General features: G+C 41.6%; 1 protein-coding gene across 6 annotated transcripts in view; it reads left to right on the forward strand.

Moving 5' to 3' along the window:
* DYNC2I1 (dynein 2 intermediate chain 1) overlaps positions 1-26,601 on the forward strand; it is a 90,633-nt gene that overhangs the window by 35,826 nt on the left and 28,206 nt on the right. For 3 of the 6 annotated variants that reach the window (XM_034951834.4, XM_055115588.3, XM_063606142.1), the window contains exons 9-16: positions 9,922-9,999; positions 10,559-10,778; positions 11,696-11,773; positions 14,130-14,232; positions 20,194-20,323; positions 22,329-22,440; positions 23,574-23,662; positions 26,124-26,253. In XM_034951834.4, coding sequence (XP_034807725.2) covers positions 9,922-9,999; positions 10,559-10,778; positions 11,696-11,773; positions 14,130-14,232; positions 20,194-20,323; positions 22,329-22,440; positions 23,574-23,662; positions 26,124-26,253 — 940 coding nt within the window. Of the gene's footprint in view, positions 1-9,921; positions 10,000-10,558; positions 10,779-11,695; positions 11,774-11,897; positions 13,421-14,129; positions 14,233-20,193; positions 20,324-22,328; positions 22,441-23,573; positions 23,663-26,123; positions 26,254-26,601 lie in introns of those variants that run through there. The other 3 variants (XM_034951835.4, XM_055115589.2, XM_034951840.3) reach the window with 2 other exon arrangements.

Below are 26,601 nucleotides of genomic sequence, written 5' to 3' on the forward strand. Positions count from 1 at the left end.
AGTTGAAGAAAGTGAGGAGATTTGAAGACACCTAATAGAGAAATCACAAAAGACATGATCCAGGCTGTGGTTGCTGAGAATTACACAAGGTTATAAATAATTTTCAGAATATATATGCAAAACTGGATAGATCAAGGAAATGCAGGTATCCTCATATGAGGGAAGAATTGCGGATGGGGCCTCTGAAGGACGTAGCGCGGAGCCTGATGGAGAGCACGGCCTCGTGTGAGGGAAGAATTGCGGACGGGGCCTCTGAAGGACCTGGAGCGGAGCTTGATGGAGAGTACTTGGGGCTGTCCTCGGGGCAGGTGAACTCCTGGTGATGGGGGTTTCTTGTTCCTTCTCAGGGGTGCGTCCCCCAGTGTGGTTCTAGCTCTGCACAGAAGCGACGGTGTCTGCTCCGTACTCCACTGTCTCCTCACCTGGCTGAGTGCCTGGCCCACACTAGGTGTGTTTGCAGAGTAAATGAACTGTAGTTTCAAAATCCTGGCCAGACATAGGACTTGACTAAAAGCCACTGGGTCTGCTGAGTTGTGCGAGAATAAGAAATGTGATGGTGTTAGTTTTCGTTTAAAATTCCTGTTTTCTTCTTGTCAGTCAGCAGGCGTTGTATTTACTGATACAATAAATGTAGTATATGTTATTTAATATAATGTACCATGACTTTATATGATAATGTGCAATGACTTTATATGATAATGTGCCAAGAGGACCTTATTTATTTTTTATAAGACTTTATTATTTTTTATTTTATATTTATTTTGAGACAGGGGCTTGCTCTGTTGCCCAGGCTGGAGTGCAGTGGCACGATCATAGCTCAATGCAGCCTTAGACTGTTGGGATCAAGCGATTCTCCTGCCTCAGCCTTTCGAGTAGTTGGGATCATAGGCATGAGACACTACTCCTGGCTAAGACTTTATTTTTTTTTTTAGAGCAGTTTTAAGTTTCCATCAAAATTGAGAGGAAGGGGCCAGGTGTGATGGCTCACCCCTGTAATCCCAGCACCTTGGGAGGCCGAGGTGGGTGGATCACCCCAGGAGTTCGAGACCAGCCTGGCCAACATGGTGAAACCCCATCGCTACTAAAAATACAAAAATTAGCTGGGTGTGGTGGCGCGTGCCTGTAATCCCAGCTGCTCAGGAGGCTGAGGCAGAATTGCTTGAACCCAGGAGGTGGAGGTTGCAGTGAGCTGAGATTGAGCCATTGTACTCTGGCCTGGGCAACAAGAGCAAAACTCCATCTCAAAAAAAAAAAAAAATTGAGAGGAAGATACAAAGATTTCCCATATACCCCCTCGCCCCCACACATGAATAGCCTCCCCTATTATCAACGTACCCTACCAGAGTGGTGCATTTGTTACAGTTGATGAGCCTACGTTGATGTGTCATTATCATCCGAAGTCCAAGATTTATGTTAGGGTTCACTCTTGGTCTTAAACATTCTGTGGGTTTGGACAAATGGGTCATGACGTGGATCCACCACAGGGCATCATGCAGAGTGGTTTCACTGCCCTAAAACCCCTGTGCTCCGGCTGTTCATCCCTCCCTTCCCCCTTATTCGTGGTAATCACTGATCTTGTCTGTGTCTGTATAGCTTTGCCCTTTCCAGAGTGTCTTATACAGCTGCTCCTCAACTTGTGACAGGGTTACATCCCAGTAAACCCATAGTGAGTTGAAAGTATCGTGATTTGAAAATGCATTTAATATGCCTAACTACTGAAGCTTAGCCCAGCCTACCTTAAATGTGCCCCAAACAGTTACGTTATCCTACAGTTGGCAAAATCATTTGACACAAAACCTATTTTGTAATAAGGCGTTTAGTATCTCATATAATTTATTGACTGCAGCACACTGTAGAGTATTGGTTGTTCAGCCTCTTGGTCACGTGGCTGCCTGGGAGGTGTGGCTGCTGCTGTTGCCAGCATCATAACAGTATTGTACCACATATCGTACTGCATGTCACACCGCATATCATACCATATATCATAGTGCATATCCTACTGCATATCGTACCACATATCGTAATGCATGTCACACCACATATCATACCGTATATCATACCGTATGTCATAGTGCATATCCTACCACATATTGTACCACATATCATATAACACATGTCACACTACATATCATACCGCATATTATACCATCTATCATAGTGCATATTCTACTGCACATCCTACTGCATATCGCACTGCATATTGTAATGCATGTCACACCACATATCATACCGTATATCATAGTGCATATCCTACCACATATCATACCACATATTGTAACACATGTCACACCACATATCATACCACATATTATACCGTATAGCAAAGTGCATATCCTACTGCATATCCTACCGCATATCCTACCACATATCGTACATCATAATGCATGTCACACTACGTATCATACTACATATCATACCGTATATCATGGTGCATATCCTACCACATATCGTACTGCATGTCACACCATATATCATGGCGCATATCCTACCACATGTCCTACTGCATATCATACTGCATGTCACTAGTCCAGGAAAAAAACAAAATCCAAAGTAGTTTCCACTCAGTGCGTTTTGCTTTCTCGGCATTGTAAAGTAAAAAAAAAAATAATACATTGAATCATTTTAAGTTGCAGATTGTCTGTAGTTAGAATCATACTGTTTGTAGCCTTTTCCAGATTGGCTTCTTTCATTTAGTGATATGCATTTTAAGGGCTCCCTGTGTCTCTTCAAGGCTTTTAATAACTCATTTCTTCTAGTGCTGAATAATATCCATTGTAGGGATGTACTGTAGTCTATCCACTCACTAACTGAAGGACATCTTGGTTGCTTCCAAGTTTTGGCAAGTATGAATAAATCTGCTGTAAACATCTGTGTGCAGGTTTTTGTGTGAACAAGTTTCCAGCTCTACTGGGTAACTACCAAGGAGTGTGATTGCTGGATCATATGATAAGAGTATGTTTAGTTTTGTTGATAAATTGCGAAGCCATCTTCCACAGTGGCCATAGGGTTTTGCCTTCCCCAGCAATGAATGTGAGTTCCTGTGCCTCCACATCCTCACCTGCATTTGGTGGTGTTGGTGTTCTGGATATAAAAGGATCACCGTCCTTTTAATTTGCATTTTCCTGGTGACATGTGATGTGGAGCATCTTTTCGTATGTTTGTTTGCCATCTGTATATCTTGTTTAGTGGAGTGGGATGTCTGTTAAGATCTTTGGCCCATTTTTTTATTGTTGAGTTTTAAGAGTTCTCTGTGTGTTTTGGATAACACTCCTTTATCAGTTGTCTTTTGCAAATATTTTCTCTCAGTCTGTGACTTGTCTTGTCTTCCTGTTGACATTGTCTCTTACAGAACAGAAGTTTTTAATTTTTATGAAGTCCAGCTTATCAATTTTTTCTTTCATGGATTATGCTTTTGGTGTTGTATCTAAAAAGTCATCTCCATACCTAAAGTCATCTAGATTTGTCCTGTGCTATTTCCTAAGAGTTTATGGTTTCGCATTTTACACTTAGGTCTGTGATCTGTTTTGAGTGCGTTTTCTTGAGGGGTGTAAGGTCTGTCTAGATCATCGTGTGAATGTTTATTTGTTCCAGCACCATTTTTTGTGGAGACTATCATTCATTCATTGTACCGTATTGCCGTTGCTCCCTTTTCAAAGATCAGTTGATGTATTTATGTGGGTCTATTTCTGGGCTCTTTGTTCTGTTGCATTCATCTATTTGTCCACTCTTTTCGCCAGTACACACTGTCTTGATTGCTATAGCTTTGTAGTGGGTCTTGACATCAGGTCATGTCAGTTCTCCAACTTTGTTCTCCTTCAATGTTGTGTTGACTATTCTGGATCTTCTGCCTCTACATCTGACTTTAGAGTCGGTTTGCCAATATTCATACAATTCTGAAATTTCTATTGCGATTGCATGGAATCTATAGGTCAAGTTGGGAAAAACTGACATCTTGACAGATTTGAGTCTCATTTGTGAACATGGAATATCTGTCCATTTATTTAGTTCTTTGTTTTTGCTTAGCAGAGCTTTATAATTTTTCTCATAGAGATCTTGTACATATTTTGTTAGATTAATACCTGTTTGATTTTTGAGGGTGCTAATATAAGTAATAATCTGTTTTTAATTTCAGATTATACTCGTTCCTTGCTGGTATATAGGAAAGCGACTGACTTTTGTATACTCACTCTGTGTTCTGTGACCTTGCTGTAATTGCTTATTATTTCCAGTCAGGTTTTTTTGGTTCAATTCTTTCAGATTTTCTGCGAAGACAGTTTAATTTCTTCCTTCCCAATCAGTATACTTTTTATTTCCTTTTCTTATTTCATTAGTTAGAACTTCCAGCATGATGCCGACACGGAGTGGTGAGATGATATAGTCTTTGTTTTGAATCTTAGTGGGAAAACTGAGTTTCTCACTTAGGTATGATGTTAGCTGTATGTTTTTTTGTAGATGTTCTTTATCAAGTGGAGGAAATTTCTCTCTATTCCTAGTTTACTAAGAGTTTTATCATTAATGGTTGTTGGATTTTGTCAAATGTTTTTTCTCCATTTACTGATATGATCTTATGATTTTTCTCTTTTAGCCTGTTGATTTGATGGATTACATTAATTGATCCTTGAATGTTGAACCAGGCTTGCATACCTGGGATAAATGCCAGTTGGTTGTGGTGTATGATTCTTTTTATTTTTTATCTTTTGTTTTTTTGAGGCAGGGTGTTATTCTGTCGCTCAGACTTGAGTGCAGTGGGGTGATCACGGCTCATTGTAGCCTCAACCTCTCATGCTCAAGCAATCTTAACCACCTTAGCCTCCTGAGTAGCTGGGACTACAGGCATGTGCCACCATGCCCAGCTAGTTTTTAAATTTTTTGTAGAGACAGGGTCTTAAGATCTCACCTAGGCTGGTCTTGAACTCCTGGGCTCAAGTGATCTTACTGCCTTGGCCTCCCAGCGTGCTGGGATTACAGGTGTGAGCCACTGTGCCTGGCCCTATGTGATTCTTTGTATACATTGTTGGCTTTGATTTGGTACAATTGTGTTGCAGATTTTTGCATCTGTATTCGTGAATGATATTGGTCTGTAGTTTTTTTTTTTTCTTGTAATATCTTTGTCTGGATCATGCTGGCCTCATAGAATGATTTAGGAAGTATTCTTTCTGCCTCGGTGCCCTGGAAGAGAGTGTAAAAAATTGTATAATTTCTTTTTTTTTTTTTTTGAGACAGAGTCTCTCTCTGTCTCCCAGGCTAAAGTGCAGTGGCACGGTCTCAGATCGCTGCAGCCTCCACCTCCCGGGTTCAAGCAATTCTCCTGCCTCAGCCTCCCGAGTAGCTGGGATTACAGGTGCCTGCCGCCACGCCCAGCTAATTTTTGTATTTTTAGTAGAGGTGGAGTTTCAGCATGTTGGCCAGGCTAGTCTCAAACTCTTGACCTCAGGTAATTCACCCATCTCAGATCTTACTGCCTTGGCCTCCCAAAGTGCTGGTATTACAGGTGTGAGCTACCGTGCCCAGGTAAGAATTATATAATTTCTTTATTAAATGTTTGGTAGCATTCACCAGTATTAGTGCTTTCTAGCACTAGCTGGGCCTTGTGTTTTCTTTTTTAGAAGGTTATTAATTATTGACTTGATGTCTTAATAGGTATAGGCCTATTCACATTGTCTGTTTCTTCTAGTGTGAGTTTTAGCAACTGTGTCTTTGATGAAATTGGCCCATTTTACTAGGTTATCAAATTTATGGGCATAGAGCTGTTCATGGTATTACTTGATTATCCTTTTAATGTCATGGGATCTGCAGTGATGTCCTCTTTTACCTTTCTGACGCTAGTAATTTGGATCCGCTTTCTTTTTTTTCCTTAGTTAGCTTGGCCTAGAAGTGTACTGATTTATTGGTATTTTCAAAAAAGCCAGCTTTTGATTTCATTGATTTTTCTCTGTTGATTTCCTATTTTTAATTTTATTGATTTCTGCTCTAATTATTATTATTTCTTTTTTCTGCTTCAGATTTAATTTTCTCTTTTCTAGTTAATCTAAGCTAGAAACTTAGATGATTGATTTTAGATCTTTCTTCTTTTCTAATATATGCATTCAACATTATAAATTGCCCTCTAAGCACTGCTTTTGTTTGCATTCCACAAATTCTGATAAGTTTTCATTTCTATTTAGTTCAAAATGCTTTTACATTTCTCTTGAGATTTGTTTTTTAGCCTCTGTGTTATTTAGAAATATGTTGTTTAATCTTCATATATTGTGGGATTTTCCAGTTATTTTTCTGTTACTGATTTCTAGTGTGATTCCGTTGTGACCTGAGAGCAGATGTATAATTTCCATTCTTTAATATTTGTTAAGGTATGTTTTATGGCCCAGAATATGGGCTATCATGGTGAATTATATGCCAGCTTGATAAGAATGTGTATTCTGCTGTTGTTGGGTGAAGCAGTCTAACGCTGCCCATTATACCCGGTTCACTGATGGTGCCATGGAGTTCAGCTATATCCTTACTCGTGTTCTGCCTGTTGGATTTGTCCATTTCTGATAGAGGGATGTTGAAGTCTGCAGCTGTAATAGTGGATTCATCTATTTCTTCTTGCACTTATATTAGTTTTTGACTTAAATAATTTGACCCTCACACATATTAAGGATTGTTATGTCTTTCATTAAAGACATAAAATTGGCATCTTTATCATTGTGTAATGCCCTTCTTTATTCATGTTGACTCTCTTTACTTTGAAGTCTGCTGTGTCAGAAATTAATATAATGACTTTTGCTTTCTTTTGATTAGTGTGAGCATGGTATATTTTTCTTCATTTGGGTTTCCTGAAGACAATAAGTAGATGGATCTTGGTTTTTGATCCTCTCTGACAATCTCTGTCTTGTGATTGGTACATTTAGATAATTGATGTTCAAAGTAATTATTGATATATTGGATTAGTATCTACCATATTTGTTACTATTTTTTATTTGTTGCCCTTGTTATTTGTTCCTGTTTTTGTCTTTCATTCTTTTTTTGCCTTCTGTGGTTTTAATAGAAGTTCATCTTATGATTCTATTTTCTCTCCTTTCTTAGCATATCAGTTAAAGGTTTTTTTTTTTTAACTTTTTAAAGTGGTTTAAATTCATTTACAACCAATACAAGTCCACTTTTGAATAAGACTGTATCACTCCCATTCCTTGTATCCTTGCTGTCATTCATTTTACTTGTGTATAAGCAGACATAAGCATGTTATCCCTTGGTATTGGCACAGGATTGGTTCCTGGACCCCCTGTGGATATTAAAATCTGCAAACGCTCAAGTTCCTTAAATAAAATGGCATAGGATTTGCATATAACCTATGCATGTTCTCCCATGTATTTTAAGTCATCTCTAGATTGCTTATAAAACCTAATACAATGTAAATGCTATGTAAATAGTTGTTATACTGTATTTTAAAATTTGTATTATTTTTTATTTTTATTTTTCCAAATATTTTTGGTCTGTGGTTGGTTGAATCCATGGATGTGGAACCCACAGATAAGGAGGGCTAACTATGCATATATGTACACAAACACACATACACACACACGGATAAATACCTAAGCATACGTAATTGAATACATTTTTGCTACTATTATTCTGAACAAACTGTTATCTGTTAGATCAATTAAGGAAAAGAAAAGGAAGAGTTATTTCCCTTTACTTATTTCTTCTTCCATCTTTTCTTTTTTTTATATAGACCCAAGTTTCTGACCTATATTATTTTCCTTCTGATATGGTTTGGCTGTGTCCCCACCCAAATCTCAACTTGAGTTTATCTCCCAGAATTCCCACATGTTGCGGGAGGGACCCAGGGAGAGGTAATTGAATCATGGGGCCTGGTCTTTCCCATGCTATTCTTGTGATAGTGAATACATCTCATGAGATCTGATGGGTTTATCAGGGGTTTCTGCTTTTGCCTCTTCCTCATTTTCTCTTCCTGCCACCACTTCAAGAAGTGCCTTTTGCCTCCTGCCATGATTCTGAGGCCTCCCCAGCCATGTGGAACTGTAAGTCCAATGAAACCTCTTTTTCTTCCCAGTCTCGGTTATGTCTTTATCAGCAGTGTGAAAACGGACTAATACACCTTCTTTCTGAAGAACTTCTTTTTATGTTGCTTGCAAGACAGGTCTACTGGCAACAAATTCCCTCAATTTTGTTTGAAAGTCTTTATTTCTCCTTCACTTTGGAAGGATAATTTTATAGAGTATATGTGTAATTTTGGGCTGCTGAATATTTTTCTCTCAGTACTTTAAACATTTCTCTATTCTGTCTTCTTGCTTGCATGGTATCTGAGAAACTGAATGTAATTCTTTTTTTTTTTTTCTTTCTTTTTGAGACAGAGTTTCGCTGTCATTGCCCAGGCTGGAGTGCAATGGTGCGATCTCAGCTCACTGCAACCTCTGCCTCCCAGGTTCAAGTGATTCTCCTGCTTCAGCCTCCCAAGTAGCTGGGGTTACAGGCAAGTGCCACCACGCCCAGCTAATTGTTATGTTTTTAGTAGAGATGGGGTTTCACCATGTTAGTCAGGCTGGTCTTGAACTCCTGACCTCAGATGATCCACCTGCCTCGGCCTCCCAAAGTGCTGGGATTATAGGTGTGAGCCACCGTGCCCAGCCTGTAATTCTTATCTATGTTCCTCAGTACATAAAGTGTTTTTTCCCCCATCTGGCTTCTTTCAGGATTTTGTCATTATCTGTGATTTTCTGTAGTTTGAATATAAGATGCCTAGGTATAGATGTTTTGATATTGATCTTGGTGTTCCATGAGCTTCCTGGATGCGTGGTTTGGTGTCTGACATCAGTTTGGAGAAATTCTCAGTCATTATTGTATCAAGTATTCTGTTCCTTTCTCTCTTCTTCTGCCATCCCCATTACACATGTGAATACCTTTTGCAGTTATCCCACAGTTCTTGGATATTTTGTTCTGTTTTTTTTTTTTTCCTTCCCGCTTTTTGTTCTCTTTGCTTTTCAGTTTTGGGGGTTTCTATTGAGGTATCATCAAGCACAGAGACTTTTTTCTTCAGCTCTGTCCAGTTTACTAATGAGCCCATCAAAGTTGTTCTTCACTTCTGTTTCTGTTGTTTTGTTGTTTTTGACCTCGAACTTTCCTTTCTGGTTCTTTCTTAGACTTTCCATCTCTCTGCTTGCCTGCTATCAACTTTGTCTATTAGAGCTCTTAGGATGTCCTCATAGTTGTTTTAAGTTCCTGTTCTGATAATTCCAACATCCCTGCCATGTCTGGAACTGGTGCTTGCTCTGTCTCTTCAAACTGTATTTTCTGCTTTCTAGTATGCCTTGTAATATCTTCTTGATTGTGCAGTGGCACGATCTTGGCTCACTGCAACCTCTGCCTCCCAGGCTCAAGCAGTCCTCTCACCTCAGCCTCTGGAGTAGCTGGGAACACAGGTGCACACCACCATGCCCAGCTAATTTTTTGTATTTTTGGTAGAGGTGCGGTTTTGCCATGTTGCCCACGCTGGTCTTCAGCTCCTGAGTTCAAGTAATCTGCCTGCCTTCACCTCCCAAAGTGCTGGGATTAAAGGTGTGAGCCACAGTGCCTGGCCCGTTTATCTGTCTTTAATGGTGTAGATAAGCTGAGCACCATTCAGCGGGGAGTATATTCATGGATAAGAAATGGATTGCTGCACATTTGAAGTTTATTTGTAAAACACTTAAAAAATTTTTAGCCACCAGAATTATAGAGGTTTCCCAAAAAGGATGTTTACCTGTAAGTTAGCAAGGGTATTCCTTAAAGGAATTTAACATTATATTAGTTTTACAAATACCTAGAGTTTAAAATTAGCAACATCAAAGGAATGTCAGAAAACATATATGTTTTCCCAACCTATTTGCAATATTCAAGTTTATGATTGAATTTTTTGGTTTTGTGTTTGATTTTTACCTCTAGGAAATTGAAAAGGAAGAAACTGATTTAGAAAATGCTAGAGCTGATGCATATACAGCCAGTTGTGAAGATGATTTTGAAGTATGTATAAAAGTTAAAACTTTCCTTAGCTTAAAAATCATTTATTCTTAAAAATCAGCTTATATATAGTAATTTGATGTCCTTTTTATTCTTTTTATTAATCCTAATACTCAATATCTGGCTAGATTGATTTAGGTCAAGCTGTTACCTGTAAAATGCTTGCTATACTTCTACCAATACTTACCAATATGATGTAATTAAATGATTTTATAATTTAACTCATATTTAAGTGCAATGCATAAAAAGATGTGTACATAGGTATCTATAAAAATACATACACTTTCACATTCTCAGCACAAATGTTTGCATGTGATGATAGTTGATAGGTCTTCTGTATATGGTTCTGTATTGTGTGATTTATTTTTAGAGAAATAAAGGTAGCAGTTTATATAAATTTACCTTCAAAAACATTAAAATCAGGGAACTATAAATATCTTTCTTAGCTGTAATAAGGACATTGTCTGTTTTAAGTTATAAAGTGTCATGTTTTGTTCAGTATGAGGGATAATTGAAAGTCAGTTTGTCTTAAAGGGTTCCAAAAGATTATTATTGTTTGCAGGACTATGAAGATGACTTTGAGGTTTGTGATGGCGATGATGATGAAAGCAGTAATGAACCTGAGTCAAGAGAAAAACTGAAAGAACTTCCTCTAGCTCAAAAAAAGGAAATACAAGAAATTCAAAGAGCTATTAATGCAGAAAATGAAAGGATTGGGGAGTTATCTTTGAAACTGTTTCAGAAGCGAGGTAGAACAGAATTTGAAAAGGAGCCCAGGACAGGTAAACAAATCAATGCTACTAATGGTGTCCGTGCTCTTAGGGCTCTGTGTACTGAGCCCTCATAGATCCTGTCACACACAGGCCTACTCTAATAAGGTGGGCGGAGCAGTAACATCTTCCACATGCTGGTGGTGCCATGCCCTTGCAGCTACCACATAGGAGGCCCCTGAAGACTTGAGCACGAGCCCATCCAGAATTCTCTTACACAGAGAAGTTGCACGTCACTTTCTGCTCAGCACCCACGCCTTAGGTTAGCCGAGGGCGCCGTGGCCCCACTCAGTGAGCACTGATGCTCCTGTTCTCCAGAGGGAGCGGAGGATGCTGTGGCCCTCCTCAGTGGGAAGCCTGGCTCGTGTTTTCTTTGCAACCAGCGTTTTATCCGTCTGTGAGCACATGCTCTTATTTTTCCTGATGATGTGCTCGTTGAGTTTCCACAGAGGAATCATCATGGTTTTCCCTGGAGGCGTGGCAGTGTCCACTGATGAGTGCCTTCATGAGGCACGTGGGGACTGAGGGGTCGAGGTGCCTGTCAAGTCCTGGGACACAGCTGGACTGAGCCTGACACGAAGCATGCTCTTGATCCATTCTTTTTTCCTACAAGGACCTTTTTAAATTAAATTTAGAAATGTATTTTTTCTCCAAATTCTTGGCATCAGGATATAATGTTACTTGTGAGAGTAGGAATTAATGTTTCAAATTGCTTTAAAGGAAAACTGTGACATTCTGATAAAACATGGGCACTGAGGATAAAATAGGATAATATTAAAATACTATTTGATGACATACTACTTTAAATTATCTAGTAAAATATTCAGTAATTGATGCAGTTAATTATAGTTAGTAATTAATATGATGCACTAATACAAATGAAGGTTTTGCAGAATGATTCTTTGTCTCACATTTTGTGCCTGCTACAGAGGTGGCAGAACTCAGCTGGGCAGTGCTGATAGAGTGTTCTTTAAACTTACAGCTAAAGGACACCTGTCCTGGTAGAGGTAAGGATCTGCCCCTTCTTCAGCCCTATCGCCTGGCTGAGGCTCAGGGACTGTTTCCCTCAGTTCCCCGTGGGGTAGCGCTGCACACAGGGAGGGTCTTTGTGCCACCAGCACACAGGATTTCCTGACAGCATTAAAGCTCGTCTGCTCTGGAGTTGCTGAGACGCGAGCAGGATTTTATTCTTAACGTTACTGGTTTTCTTAGCAGATCTTTGAATAACCTTTTTTTGTTACTCACTTTCAACATTTATGCTTAGTGTTATATCTTTATTAGCCTGATTTACAAGATTAGAATTTACAACTCTCAATATGAGATTATTTTTGGCATATTTCTTATTTGAAGGAGTTATTCACTGTCATACACATTGCTCCAGGTAAAGCTGGAGCTGCTTTCTTGGCCCTGTTTAATGTTGAGCTGGCACAGGTGGACGGTCGTAAAGACTAGCACAGTGTTGACATCATGGTCTGTGCTGAAGCAGGAATCACGGAGCCGTGCTGACTCCGGGGTTTCAGATAACTGACTAGCTGTGTGATCTTGGGCAGTTACTTAACCTCTCTGTGCCTCATTGTCCTTAACTGTGAAATGAGTGTCAGACTTTCTTTAGGGTTGTTGTGAAGATTAATTAAGCAAGCTAAACATGGAAGGTGCTTAAAGGAGTGCCAGGCACGTTCTGAGTGCTAAGCACCGGTTTGTTTTCTGTGTCCTCCTTGGCTGTACTCTGCCACACCCTGTGGTGCTTGGACTACTTGGTTATAAACTGCACACCTTATCCTTTTTTAGGGCAGTAAGAAACCATTTGGTAAATAACTTTTTCCTGTGCACTAAAGTTACACCATGGCGTTTGAAAGCCTTTGTACACTTCCAAAAGGTAAATGGTCCACTTGGTCAGTGAAGGAGTCTTTGCTGAGCGCCAATGACTTGCACAGAGGTATGCACTCTGCTCCAGGGATGTCTTTATTCAAGTCTTAATTCTGTAACTTTAAAGGTTTTCTCATTTTTAAAAACAGTCACATCTTATAATGTCTGTGTGGTGCTTTCTAATTGCTCATAAACGTGGCCTCCTGTGGTCTGGTCCTTATCACAGTCCTGTACGGCAGATGTCCAGCAATAAGGGAACTGAGATGCAGAGATGAGGTAACCTCCCATGGTCATGAAGCAAGTAGCGGACAGTGCTGGGACTTGAGCTCAGGCCCCTGACCCAGACAGGCATCCTCCAGAGCCACACCCTCTGCATTGCTGGCCTTAAAGCTTTGTTGTGAAGATCAGATGAGATAATGTGTGGGAAAGGGCTCTGAGTTTCATAAAACCCTAAGACGGGAGGGCAAGTGCAAACCGATATCCAAAAGGAATGAAAAGACGATAAGATGCGGTAGAAATAAATATACAAACAAATAAATACACGGGTAAGTATGTACAGGAAGCCACCGAAATCCTTAGGGGGAAGAGGTGGATTGAGGGATGACTTGTGTCCATTACAAAGGATTGGGGATGGAGTTGTTTGTTCTTGTCTTTCTTTTTTTTTTGAGACAGAGTCACTATGTCTCCCGTGCTGGAGTACAGTGGCATGATCTCGGCTCACTGCAACCTCCATTTCCTGGATTCAAGCGATTCTTCTGCTTCAGCCTCCCGAGTAGCTGGGACTACAGGTGCCCGTCACCATGCCTGGCTAATTTTTGTATTTTTAGTAGAGACGGGGTTTTGCCATGTTGGCCAGGCTGGTCTGGAGCTCTAGCCCTCAAGTGATCCGCCTGCCTCAGCCTCCCAGAGGGCTGGGATTACAGGCATGAGCCATCGTATCTGGCCAAGTTGTTCATTCTTATATAATATGAACCTTTTCCATCAGCCTGACAATTTGATAATCTAATCACATCTTCAGAAATTTTAGAAATTCTTCTGAGGAAGCTTATGCCTTCATTCTCTTTTGTTTCGTGCCCTTTGACATATTAAGTAATTGATTCAATATTAATTTGCACTTGTTTCTGTTTTTTAGCAATTTTGTATGTCCTTGTTCCATTTCCCTTACTGAAAGATAATCTTTGGTTTTTTTTGCAGAATGGGCGGGATGGGGGCTTAGAACTGCATCTTTTGTGCATTCTTAAGTATTTCTAAAACTCTTTAATAGTGTGAGTGGCACATACAATAGATGATCAGTAAATTTTGCTTTGTTGCCTGAAAGTTTTAGATGAAATAAGCAAGAGAGGTCTCTCAAATGCTTATGGAAGATGTTTGTCATTAGTTGAAGGGTTTGTTGACTATAATTGTTATATATGCCTATAATTGTTTTACTCCAGATATTTTTTTGCTTGGAAGACATATTTCAGTGTTGCAAAAATAGTGTTTTTCTCCCTCATACAGATACAAACAGTTCCCCTTCCAGAGCCTCCGTTTGTGGAATTTTTGTGGATTTTGCCTCAGCTTCACACCGTCAAAAGAGTCGGACTCAGGCCCTTAAGCAAAAGTAGGTGTATTGGGAAAGCAGCCAAAGGTGTTCAGGGTTTTAGCTTACTTTTCTTTCACATACTTTTAAAAAATCGAGTTTTAAATTGCATTTTTACTACTGTTTTTTGGGGGTATATGACTTAATTTGTACTACACTTTTGTGTTGAGATCTTATGTTAGTAGAGCAGGTGTGTGAGCCGCTACGTACCATGTGCTGATGTTGGATGTTTGTTCTTAGATTTGTGGCAGACAGTTGGAGCTACCCTGGGAGTAAATCGAGAAATTTGTAAAATTTAGAAATCTATAAAAGATGTATTTTCAAGTCAAGGGTCTATTATACTAACCCCAAATATGACTGAGGAGTAAATGAAAAAAATAAATATTTTTATTTATTTTTTTTTTTGAGACAGAGTTTCACTCTTGTTGCCCAGGCTGGAGTGCAGTGGCACGATCTTGGCTCACTGCAACCTCTGCCTCCCGGTTTCAAGTGATTCTTCTGCCTCAGTCTCTTGAGTAGCTGGGATTACAGGTGGCCGCCACCACGCCTGGCTAATTTTGTATTTTTAGTAGAGACAGGGTTTCTCCATGTTAGTCAGGCTGGTCTCGAACTCCTGACCTCAGGTGATCCACCTGCCTTGGTCTCCCAAAGTGCTGGGATTACAGGCATGAGCCACCATGCCTGGCCAAAAAATAAAGATTTTTAAAAGTGGATTTAAAATCTCTTATCACCTAGCTCAGTACATGGCCTTCCTTAGTCAGTACTCAATAAATATTTACTAAATGAAAAAATCAATCGTTAATAATAAAAGTGGTTGGGCATGGTGGTATATGCCTATAATCCCAGCACTTTGAGCACAGGAGTTCAAGAGCCTGAGCAAGGAGGAGTTCAAGGGCCTGAGCAGCATAGTGAGACGCACCTGTGGTCCCAGCTCCTGGGGAGTGCTTAGGTGGGAGATGGCTTGAGCCTGAGAGGTCGAGGCTGCACTGAGCCGTGACTGCACCATTGCACTCCAGCCTTGAGGCTGCACTGAGCCGTGGCTGCACCACTGCACTCCAGCCTGGGTGGCAGAGCGAGACCCTGTCTCAAAAAAGAAAAAAAAAATACTAATAAAGGTGACAGTTTTCACAGCAGTTTTGCTGCCCTTATATTTTGGTTCTCCTGTGGAGGTAGCAAAACTGGTTTCTGGCCCCGTGGCCTTTTTTTTTTTTTTTTTTTTAGACCTGATTCAAGTTCTCAGAAAACTACATATGGTTTAATGCAATTTTTATAAACTCAGAAATAAAGCTACACAGTATGTTGTTTAGACTCGTATAAATATGACATAAAATTATATTTTGAAAAACAAGAAAATGATAACCACAAAATTCAGTCTAGTGATTGTTGTGGGCAGTGGGGGATCTTGGAATGTTTCAGGGAGGAGCCACTAAGTAGATGCGGGTCATTGGTTGCCTTCCCTCCCTTTCCCTTTCCCTTTCCCTTTCCCTTTCCCTTTCCCTTCCCTTTCCCTTTCCCTTTCCCTTCCCTTTCCCTTTCCCTTCCCTTTCCCTTTCCCTTCCCTTTCCCTTTCCCTTCCCTTTTCTTTCTTTTACGTCTTCTGCTTTTGAGACAGGATCTCACTCTGGCACCCAGGCTGAAATGCAGTGGCATGATCTTGGTTTGCTGCAGCGCTAACCTTCTGGGCTCAGGTGACCCTCCACCTCAGCCTCCTGAGTAGCTGGGATTACAGGTGTGCACCACCACACCCAGCTAATTTTTATTTTTATTTTTATGTAGAGGCAGGGTCTTGCCATGTTGCCCAGGCTGGTCTTGAGCTTCTGGGCTCAAGCAATCCACCCACCTCAGCCTCCCAAAGTATTGGGATTACAGGTGTGAGCCACCGTGCCCGGCTGGTAATCTAGTAATTGGTAGTTTTCTAGTTAGGTCCTAGGATGTTAACTAGATTGATATATAATGTATAAGTAGATTATATGGATTATTTTGGATCAAAAATTATATTAAATATTTTAAAAGAAAAATTTAAGAAATGAAATGCTGAAACATAAAGGGATTGATGATAAATAAAAGTAAAAAAGTTTTTGAGAAAAATGTAGGAATCCACACTTTATACGAGTGTGGGTGAGTTCTGGCATTTGTGTGTTGTAAGGAAATACAGAGAAGAAAAGTAGTATAGAGGCACTTTTACTACTAGATATACATTTAGTAAATCAACTTGAAATTTGAGGGAAAATAGATACCTGCTTCACAGTATACCCAAGATAAATTCCAAATGGATTTAAAAAAAAAATGAAAAAGAGAGCATAGATAGTGTAAATGGTTATTTCAGTGATAAGAAAGGACTTTCTAAGAATAAAAAGAATAAAAATTAAAAAACAAAAATTACTGGAATGTACCTCAAAAATTAAATTTCTGCAAGGTACAATTGTCCATAAATCTGACAAAATTTAAAGGTAATTGACCAATTGGGAAAATATATTTGTAAAATATATGATAGAGATTTATTATCCCTAATGCATAAAATGTTTTTATAATTTAATAAGCAAAGTTAAATAACCCTAGTTAAAAATGGGCATAGATCATACAAGACTTGAGATCCAGTCAGGAAAACAAAAACTAATTTGGGTATTAAACAGAAGGATGTGACACAGGGAGTGAATTCCTTAGGTGTTGGAAGAGCTGAGCTTCAGCAGGGCCCAGGAGCAGCTCAGAGATTCGCGGCAGCAGGAGCCACCCCTTCCCCTGAGCCGGAGAGGCTGGCCAGTCGGGAGCTGGAGCCATGGCCGGCCTGCTGGGGCCACAGGAAATACCTGTCAGTGGCTCAAGGTAGAGAGGTAGAAAAGTAATGTGTTTGCTTATTTTCTCTTACATTATTCCCCAGTCTCTCACCAGATGGCCCCAGGGTGGTAAAGGACACAGAGAGAATTCACAACAGAAAAAAATTAGGCTGTCAGTAAATGTATGAAAATATGTCCTGTCAGAGAAGTGTATATTGAAACAATGGGATGAAATTTTCTTTTATGGAATAGGCAAGGTATTAAAAAATGATAATACTTAGGCCAGGCATAGTGGCTCATGCCTGTAATCCCAGCACTTTGGAAGGCTGAGGCGGGCGGAGCACCCGAGGTCAGGAGTTCGAGACCAGCCTGGCCAACATGGTGAAACCCCGTCTCTACCAAAAATACAAAAATTAGCCAGGCGTGGTGGCACATGCCTGTAATCCCAGCCACTCGGGAGGCTGAGGCAGGAGAATTGCTTGAACCTGGGAGGTGGAGGTTGCAGCAAGCTGAGATCGCACCACTGCACTACAGCCTGGGCGACAGAGCAAGACTCTGTCTCAAAAAAAAAAAAAAAAAAAAAAAAAAAAGATAATACTTCAGTACTGATGAGAATGTAGAGAAAAAGCTTGCTTGAAACAAATTGGTACAACGTCTGCATAGGCAGCATTCTATCAGGTATGAAATATAGGTATCAAAATGATGGATACTCTGAGGATATAATGTCATGAAAAACGCTCCAGTGATACGAGAAAAGCATCTTACAAAAGAATATGTACAGAGTCCTACTTTCTTGATGGAATGGCTTGTATCAGAGAAATCCTCCAGCTAAAACAAGGGTAAAAGTTGGATTTAAAACAACAAAAACACTCCAGCTGATTGAATATACCGGAGCAACCAAGGCCGCTGGGCCCTGAAGAGCCGAGGTCCTGGAAAGAAGGGAAACATGGAGGCGATCCCTGTTTCCATTCAGGTTTGCATCTTGATTTCTCAAGACAGTAGAGTGAAACAGAAAGATCTGATGGCCTAGGGCATTTGACGTTCGCACAGGGTCGAGGGGATGAAAATGGAAGTTGAGAGCCTTCCGGTGGGAGAATTTCTGATAAAACATCCTAGGTTTTGGTCGAGCCTCCGGCAGGCCTGTGCTCTAGGAAGCAGGGCAGACCTGGAGGAGTGCGAGGAGAAGGATCGGGGGAGGAGGAGGAGCAGAGAGCAGACCCGGTGGTCGAGGCACCTGGACGTTGGGCGGGTCGTTCACTCGGTCATTCACTGTGCATTCATTGAGCACCGGCTGTGTGGCGATAACAGTAAAGAAACAAAAATCTCTGCCCTTGCGAGTTTATATCCCAGTGAGGAGTAACAAACAAATATCTTAAGGATTTGACCCCGGGCACACTAATGTTAGGGTGAAACTTAGGAAAGGAAAACCCAGCACAGGCGATGGAAAAGGAACTGTTTGTGAAGCAAGAGGAAGCCACGTGGGTGCGGCGTTTTGGGGCCTGTGGGCGGAGGGCGATCAGCTGTGTCAGGCCTGTGGGTGCAGGGCCATTGGCTGTGTCAGGCCTGTGGGCGGAGCATGATTGACTGTGTCAGGCCTGTGGGCTGAGGGCGATTGGAGGGCGATCAGCTGTGTCAGACCTGTGGGAGCGCAATTGGCTGTGTCAGGCCTGTGGGCCGAGGGCAATTGGCTATGGCAGGCCTGTGGGCCGAGTGCGATTGGCTGTGTCAGGCCTGTGGGTGGAGGGCCATTAGCTGTGTCAGGCCTGTGGGCCGAGGGCGATTGGAAGGCAATTGGCTGTGTCAGGCCTGTGGGAGCGCGATTGGCTGTGTCAGGCCTGTGGGCCGAGGGCGATTGGCTGTGTCAGGCCTGTGGGCCGAGCACGATTGGCTGTATCAGGCCTGTGGGCGGAGGGCCATTGGCTGTGTCAGGCCTGTGGGCTGAGCACGATTGGCTGTGTCAGGCCTGTAGGCGGAGGGCCATTGGCTGTGTCAGGCCTGTGGGCCGAGGGCGATTGGAAGGCAATTGGCTGTGTCAGGCCTGTGGGCCGAGGGCGATTGGCTGTGTCAGGCCTGTGGGCCGAGGACGATTGGCTGTGTCAGGCCTCTGGGCCGAGCGCGATGGGCTGTGTCATGCCTGTGGGTGGAGGGCCATTGGCTGTGTCAGGCCTGTCGGTGGAGGGCCATTGGCTGTGTCAGGCCTGTGGGTGGAGGGCGATTGACTGTGTCAGGCCTGTGGGTGGAAGGCTATGGGCTGTGTCAGGCCTGTGGGCCGAGGGCAATTGGAGGGCAATTGGCTGTGTCAGGCCCGTGGGCCGATCACGATTTGCTGTGTCAGACCTGTGGGTGGAGGACGATTAGAGGGCGGTTGGCTGTGTCAGACCTGTGGGTGGAGGGCCATTGGCTGTGTCAGGCCTGTGTGCGCAGGGCGATTGGCTGTGTCAGCCTGTTTGCTGACGGCGATTGGCTGTGTTAGGCCTGTGGGCCAAGGGTGATTGGCTGTGTCAGGCCTGTGGGCAGAGGGCGATTGGCTGTGTCAGGCCTGTGAGCGAGGAGCATTGGTTGTGTCAGGCCTGTGGGAGGAGCGCGATTGGCTGTGTCAGGCTTGTGGGCCAAGGGCGATTGGCTGTTTCAGGCCTGTGGGAGGAGCGCGAATGGCTGTTTCAGGCCTGTGGGCCGAGGGCGATTGGCTGTGTCAGGCCTGTGGGCGGAGGGCGATTGGAGCGTGAAAGGCAGGTCAAGTCCTGGGGGAAGCACAGAGGTTGGCTGTGGCCTGGAAAAGAGCGTGGCCCAAAACACTCACTGGCTGCGTGGTCCGACCATGGTGCAGGTGATTGCATAGTCAGTATGTCAGCTCCTGAAGTCAAATGAATTAGTCCTTAGGAACATCCCAGGCATATATGTTGTGTGACTTGATTTTGTGTTAGCTCAGGCATACGCATTAGAACGGTCACACATCAGGTTCGTGACACACACACGAGGCAGTCGGGGAGCAGAATCACCAAATGCCAAGGTCACACACCAGGTTCCCACGACTGTCTACTACTCAGTTATCTTTAACAGCTGTTAAATATCTCAGACTCACCCCAGCCTGAAGCTAGGTTTCTGACAATAACATGCATTTAACTCTAAGTTTACTTCTGTTCTCCCTACACTTCCCCATGTATATTATTCAAGTTAATTTTTGTCTTGTTTCCAATTTATTTCAAAGGATGCGAAGTACAAAACTGCTTCGGCTCATTGACTTAGATTTTTCATTTACTTTCTCTCTCTTGGATCTACCACCAGTAAATGAATATGACATGTATATCAGAAACTTTGGGAAAAAAAATACCAAGCAGGTAAGTATGAGATGTGTTAACTAAGTGATAAAATGCAAGTAAAGTCTAGTAGGATAACTTTGTGTCTTCCTGAATAATGTTCTTCAATATTAGAACTTGGGGATGGTCTGTGAAGGATACAAGCTTAGGGAAAATGGGGACCCATCTTCATATGGGGCCCATTCACCCGAGAGGCCGGGCACAGGCAAAGCCGGAGGCACTCCAGAGCCTTCAGGAGCTCTGGTGGGTGATCTGCTCGGAATGGGGACAGAATGGCTGCTGTCCTGACCTTGGAGTGAAGCTTTATGCTGTGCAAATGTTTTATTTATTTATTTAGAGACAGTCTCACTCTGTCGCCCAGGCCGGAGTGCAGTGGAGTGATCTTGGCTCACTGCAAACTCCACCTCCTGGGTTCAAGTGATTCTCGTGCCTCAGCCTCCCAAGTAGTTGGGATTACAGGTGTGAACCATCACACCCAGGTAATTTTTATATTTTTAGTAGAGACGGGGTTTCACCATGTTGGCCAGGCTGGTCCCGAACCCTGGCCTCAAGTGATCTGCGTGCCTCGGCCTCCCAAAGTTCTGGAATTACAGGTGTGAGCCACTGCGCCCAATCTATATTTTTATTTTTATTTTTATTTTTATAAATTGAGGTGGTACAAGTGCAGTTTTGTTACACGGATCTGTTGCATAGTGGCGAAAGCAAACGTTTTATTTAAAGTCCAACAAAGTGTCAGGTTTGGATTTGTTTCTTGTGTTCCAGGTGAGTGTATAGCAGTCCTACTTGTCAGTTTAAAATTCTTATAATTGAAGAATTTCAATGTACGCAATACTTCTCAAGGTTTTTATAATCTGGACTCACTTAAAATTTTTTAAAATTTAATTTATTTATTAGAGACAAGGTACTAATTTATTTATTAGAGACACCCCCGGGCTGGAGTGTAGTGGATGTTCACAGGCATGATCATAAGACACTGCAGCCTCAGCTTCCCCATAGCTGGGACCGCAGGCCTGCGCCACCATGCCTGGCTTTGGACTCTCTCTAATTCAGATTATACCTGTTTGATTCTGGGACTCCCGTCTCTCATGGGTCCCTCAAGGTGTGCTGGTATATGGCGTTCCTGCTCCCTGTCTGCCTTACCTGCCTGTCTGTTCCTCAGTGTCCAAAGCCTGTTTTCTGGGTGAACCCTTCCTAGTGACTTACAATGAATTCTTTCTCCTATTCCAGAGTTCCTACAATTTACTATTTCATGCAATTTTGTACTTCCCTGTAGTATTTCCAATCATTAATTCATTATGTGATGGTCTCACTTCACAACAAGGTTCTAAAGATTTTGAAGTCAGACGTCATATCTAACATTTTTCTTACATTCCTGTTACTGGTACCACCAATCTTAACATTGTCTAGTTGGTACACTCAATAAAATCCTTTTAAAAGGAGGAAGGTCACGGGATGAAGCTGAAGAAGCTGATGGCTTTTACAATTTTTAAATTTTTAAATTTTTTTTAAGAGACAGGGTCTTGCTCTGCCACCCAGGCTGGATGGAGTGCAGTAGCAAGATCATATCTCACTGTAGCCTTGAACTCCTCGGACACTGACAATATTAATCCTGGTTTTGCAGCTGATTCACTCTGACCTTAAGTAGATTATTTATCTTTGGTGGTTTTCCTCATCATAAAGCTATTAGTAACAAAACTGATTTCATTGAAGCATGTACCTTTTGAAATATATATGTAGTTTTGCAAAACCAGCATGTCCTAAGAAAATAGGATGTGGGCAGGTGAGGTGGCAGTATTTTCAGACTAAAGGGAAATCGTTTGGTGAGACTTTTTGAACACACTTTTGAAAATTAGACCTGTATATATCTATATCGAATGTTTAAGCACAGGTTGTCTTTGCATGATTGTTCTTTACGCTTTGATACTTACTTTTGACACACTGACTCTCATTATTAACTTATTTCAGCAATGACAGATTGCTCCGAAATTGAAACCAATGTTAATTTTGGCATATTTTTGTTTTTAAGGCATATGTTCAGTGTAACGAAGATAATGTTGAAAGAGACATTCAAACGGAGGAAATAGAGACCAGGGAAGTGTGGACCCAGCACCCAGGAGAAAGTACTGTTGTGTCTGGAGGTAACATCTTGCTCTTGAGTGTTGACCGTTGACTCTCTTTACATTCTTTTTTGTTTTATTTTTACTTATTCCCTTTCTGGTTCACTCTCATTTTGTCTGTCTCTTCTGTATGGTTGTTAGCATGTGACAATAGCAGTATCCAATTTTCTTTTAAAGAAACACTAACCAGCAGCCACAGAGCTGCTGAACTACAAGGGGGAGGAAACCTGCTCTCGAGGCCCAGTCTGCGCCATTGCCGGGATTTATGACAGATTTTATTCCTGTGTAGAGGGAGAGATTCCACATTCCAAACTGTGTTGCTGGACCTTTGAAGCACACTGTGTTTTTAACTTAGGGGAAGCCTATTCTCATGAATATAACATTTTTATGTTTTAAGTGCAGTTTGCAAAAATGTTCCATCAATTTATATCGAAGGTCCCTAGAATATATGGTTTCTGCTAAGTACTTTGGAGCGATTTACATGTTGAATACTTCACTGGTTTTTCTCAAGGAATTGCCTCTGTATGGCAGGGATGTGTATTACTCCCTTTTCTCAGGTAAGCCTCACCTTAAGAAAGTAATATACCTAAACTTAAGACTTACATGATAATTAAATTGATTCCTTTGAAAAAAAAATTTTTTTTTTGAGATGGAGTCTTGCTCTGTCACCCAGGCTGGAGTGCAGTGGCATGATCTCAGCTCACTGTAACCTCCGCCTCTCGGGTTCAAGTGATTCTCCTGCCTCAGCCTCCCGAGTAGCTGGGACTACAGGCGCCTGCTATCATGCCTGGCTAATTTTTGTATTTTTTAGTAGAGATGGGGTTTCGCCATGTTGGCCAGGCTGGTCTTGAACTCCTGACCTCAGATGATCCACCTGCCTCGGCCACCCAAAGTGCTGGCATTACAGGCGTGAGCCACCATGCCTGGCCTGAATGTTTTTCTAAATGCATTTACAGAATTCTATAAGACAATATGCAATTGTTTTTGGGAGTTAACAGTAGTAAATCTAGAGAGTATAGCGTGAAGTTTTCTGCCTTTTCCTTCTGGGACTCTTAATGTTGATTTGTTAGGCCTGTTTGAACTCTTAAGATGTGTAATGCATGATTATTTTAGAATCAACTTCATTGATTTTATATAACCTGTTTTTTTTTTAGGCAGTGAACAAAGAGATACCTCTGATGCTGTAGTTATGCCAAAGATTGATACTCCAAGGTTATGTAGCTTTCTGCGGGTGGCTTGTCAGGTATACTCAACCTATATATGTTGTGTTCTCTGTGTAAGTGCTTAAAGTTTCATTCTACATAGAAACATAGGAGCTTTTAAGATCTTAAAGTCTTTGTAGCTTGGATAAATCAGAATCAGTTATTCATTTTCAAGTATTATTTTCTTACAAATTATCAGTGGTACATTCATTAAGCCCTTGTGGGCAGAATGACACTGGGTAAATGTATATCACTGAAGTATTATGTGTGTATTTGGATTGTGAATTTTATTATTAATTTCTTACATTTTAAAACAACTATAGACTAAATAGCAGACACGAAGTTGGCAAGGCAAGCATAAATCTAGGATATTTGAAAATATTAAACTTCTGATTTTACAAGCTGATTTATAAACTGAAAAATTTTAAAAATCCATACAAAGAGACATGGAACAGTCCTGTGAAGCTACAGGTACTTTAGTGGTTATCACCTCATGGCCGTGGGTCTCGTCTGACCCCCCTGCCCACTCCACCACCCACCCCATCAGTTATTTTGAAACAAATCCCAATCATCTAATTTTGCCTCCAAATAGAGTTCAGTATGAATCTCAAAAAGCAGAGAATGTCTAAAAGAGTAATTAGTAATAACTTATAATGCAGTCAGATATGAAGTTGGCATTCACATTTCCCCAGCTGTCTCATCACTTTCTTGTACGTAAGCTCAGCACTTGAGTCTACTGCAGCACTGAAGAGTGGAACGTTGTGAAACCTCAACACGCTGGTTGAGATTAAGGATGATTGTGAAACCTCGACATGCTGGTTGACATTAAGGATGATTGTGAAACCTTGACACGCTGGTTGAGATTAAGGATGATTGTGAAATGACACGCTGGTTGACAGTAAGGATGATTGTGAAACCTCAACACGCTGGTTGACATTAAGGATGACTGTGAAACATCGACACGCTGGTTGACATTAAGGATGATTGTGAAACGTTGACACGCTGGTTGAGATTAAGGATGATTGTGAAACCTGGACACACTGGTTGACATTAAGAATGATTGTGAAACATTGACACGCTGGTTGACATTAAGGATGATTGTGAAACGTCGACACGCTGGTTGACATTAAGGATGATTGTGAAACGTCGACACGCTGGTTGACATTAAGGATGATTGTGAAACGTCGACACGCTGGTTGAGATTAAGGATGATTGTGAAACCTCGACACACTGGTTGAGATTAAGGATGATTGTGAAACGTCGACACGCTGGTTGACATTAAGGATGATTGTGAAACCTCGACACGCTGGATGAGATTAAGGATGATTCTGAAACCTCGACACGCTGGTTGAGATTAAGGATGATTGTGAAACCTCGACACGCTGGTTGAGATTAAGGGTGATTGTGAAACCTCGACACGCTGGTTGACATTAAGGATGATTGTGAGACGTCACTAAACACCCCCTGTCCTCCACACTCCACCCTCCGCCTCTCACTAAACACTCCTTTTCTTGCCCGTTCCCATCCTGTCATTTCTCACTTCAGATCTCCTGCCTTCCACACTCTCTTCCTGTCAGTTCTCATTAACATTGTCTTCCTTCTTCACACCCATCCTGTCAGTCCTCACTACACATTCCCTTTCTCACACGAATCCTATCAATTCTCACTCAACATTTCCTGCCTCTCACTCTCCCGTTCTGTCAGTTCACATGAAACATTCTCTGCCTTCCTCACTCCCATACAGTTGGCTTTCACTGTCTGTTTCTGCCTTCCTCACTCTCACACAGTCAGCTCTCACTCAACATTTCCTGCCTCCCGCCCTCCCATATTCTGTCACTTCTCACTCAGTATTCCCGGCCGTCCTGACCCTGAGTGTTCCCGGGTCATGTCAGTTCCCAATGAACACTTCCTGGCCTCAGTTCTCACTACACAGCCCCCTCTTCCTCACACAAATCCTGTCGCTTCTCACTCAACACTCTCTGCCTTCCTCACTTTCCTTGTGTTAGTTCTCAGGAACATTTCCAGTTCTTTTTCCATCAATCCTGTTTTGTCTCCCAATCTTCTCTTTGTGCCCCGTCAAATCCTAAGGATGACCCTCCTGGAACAATGACAGTGTTTTACCACTCACTCTGGCTTTTTACCAAAACCCAGTGAGAGAGACTCGGTGGGTTCATGACTGCTCTTTACACTGCTTTGTTCATTTATGAATGCTGGATATCCAGCCCCCTTTCTCCCACTGTGATTTTTAGCAGTGTATGTGGTGTGAAGAACAACATTCAGGGCAAATGATGATTCTCCTGTGGAGTTTATTTTAGTTAATCTTACTGTATTAGTTTTCAGTATTGAGCAGAAAGGACCGTATCGTTTTTCTTGTAGTTATGATAGCGTCATGGATCTAAGCAGTTATTTGCAGATATGGATAAGATGAAAAGGTAATTTTTTTTGGGAAAAGATAATCCATTGTGAAGTTTTTATTAAAGACTACTCACTTATGTCTGACAGGTGATGGCCGTTTTGCTGGAAGAGGATCGCTTGGCAGCTGAACCCAGCTGGAATCTTAGGGCTCAAGACAGGGCCCTGTATTTTAGTGACAGCTCATCTCAGCTGAACACCAGTCTGCTATTCCTTCAAAGTAAGAGGCTGTTCTCAAATACGGTTTTAAATCCAGTGACCAAACATTCATGTTGAAATAATACTCTGTAGTATTATATTTTATTTTAATGTGATGGGGTTTAATGTACATAAAACTGAGAAAGACTGAGTTTCTGCAGAATTCAAAAGTGAGTGGTTTCTCCCTCTTAAGTGTGTATGTTAAATTTGTGATTAAGGATTTTAGTAAGATGAATAGAAGAGGGATCCACAGTAATTTAAACAAGTGAGATTGTTTAAATGAATGGGAACTGAGATTTTCTATGTGTTTGAAATCCTATTTTCTTTTCTCTTCCAGTTATTCAGCTTCTTTTCTTTTCTTGAGATAGAG

Source organism: Pan paniscus, chromosome 6, assembly GCF_029289425.2.
Source record: "Pan paniscus chromosome 6, NHGRI_mPanPan1-v2.0_pri, whole genome shotgun sequence".
Taxonomy (NCBI): Eukaryota; Metazoa; Chordata; class Mammalia; order Primates; family Hominidae; genus Pan; species Pan paniscus.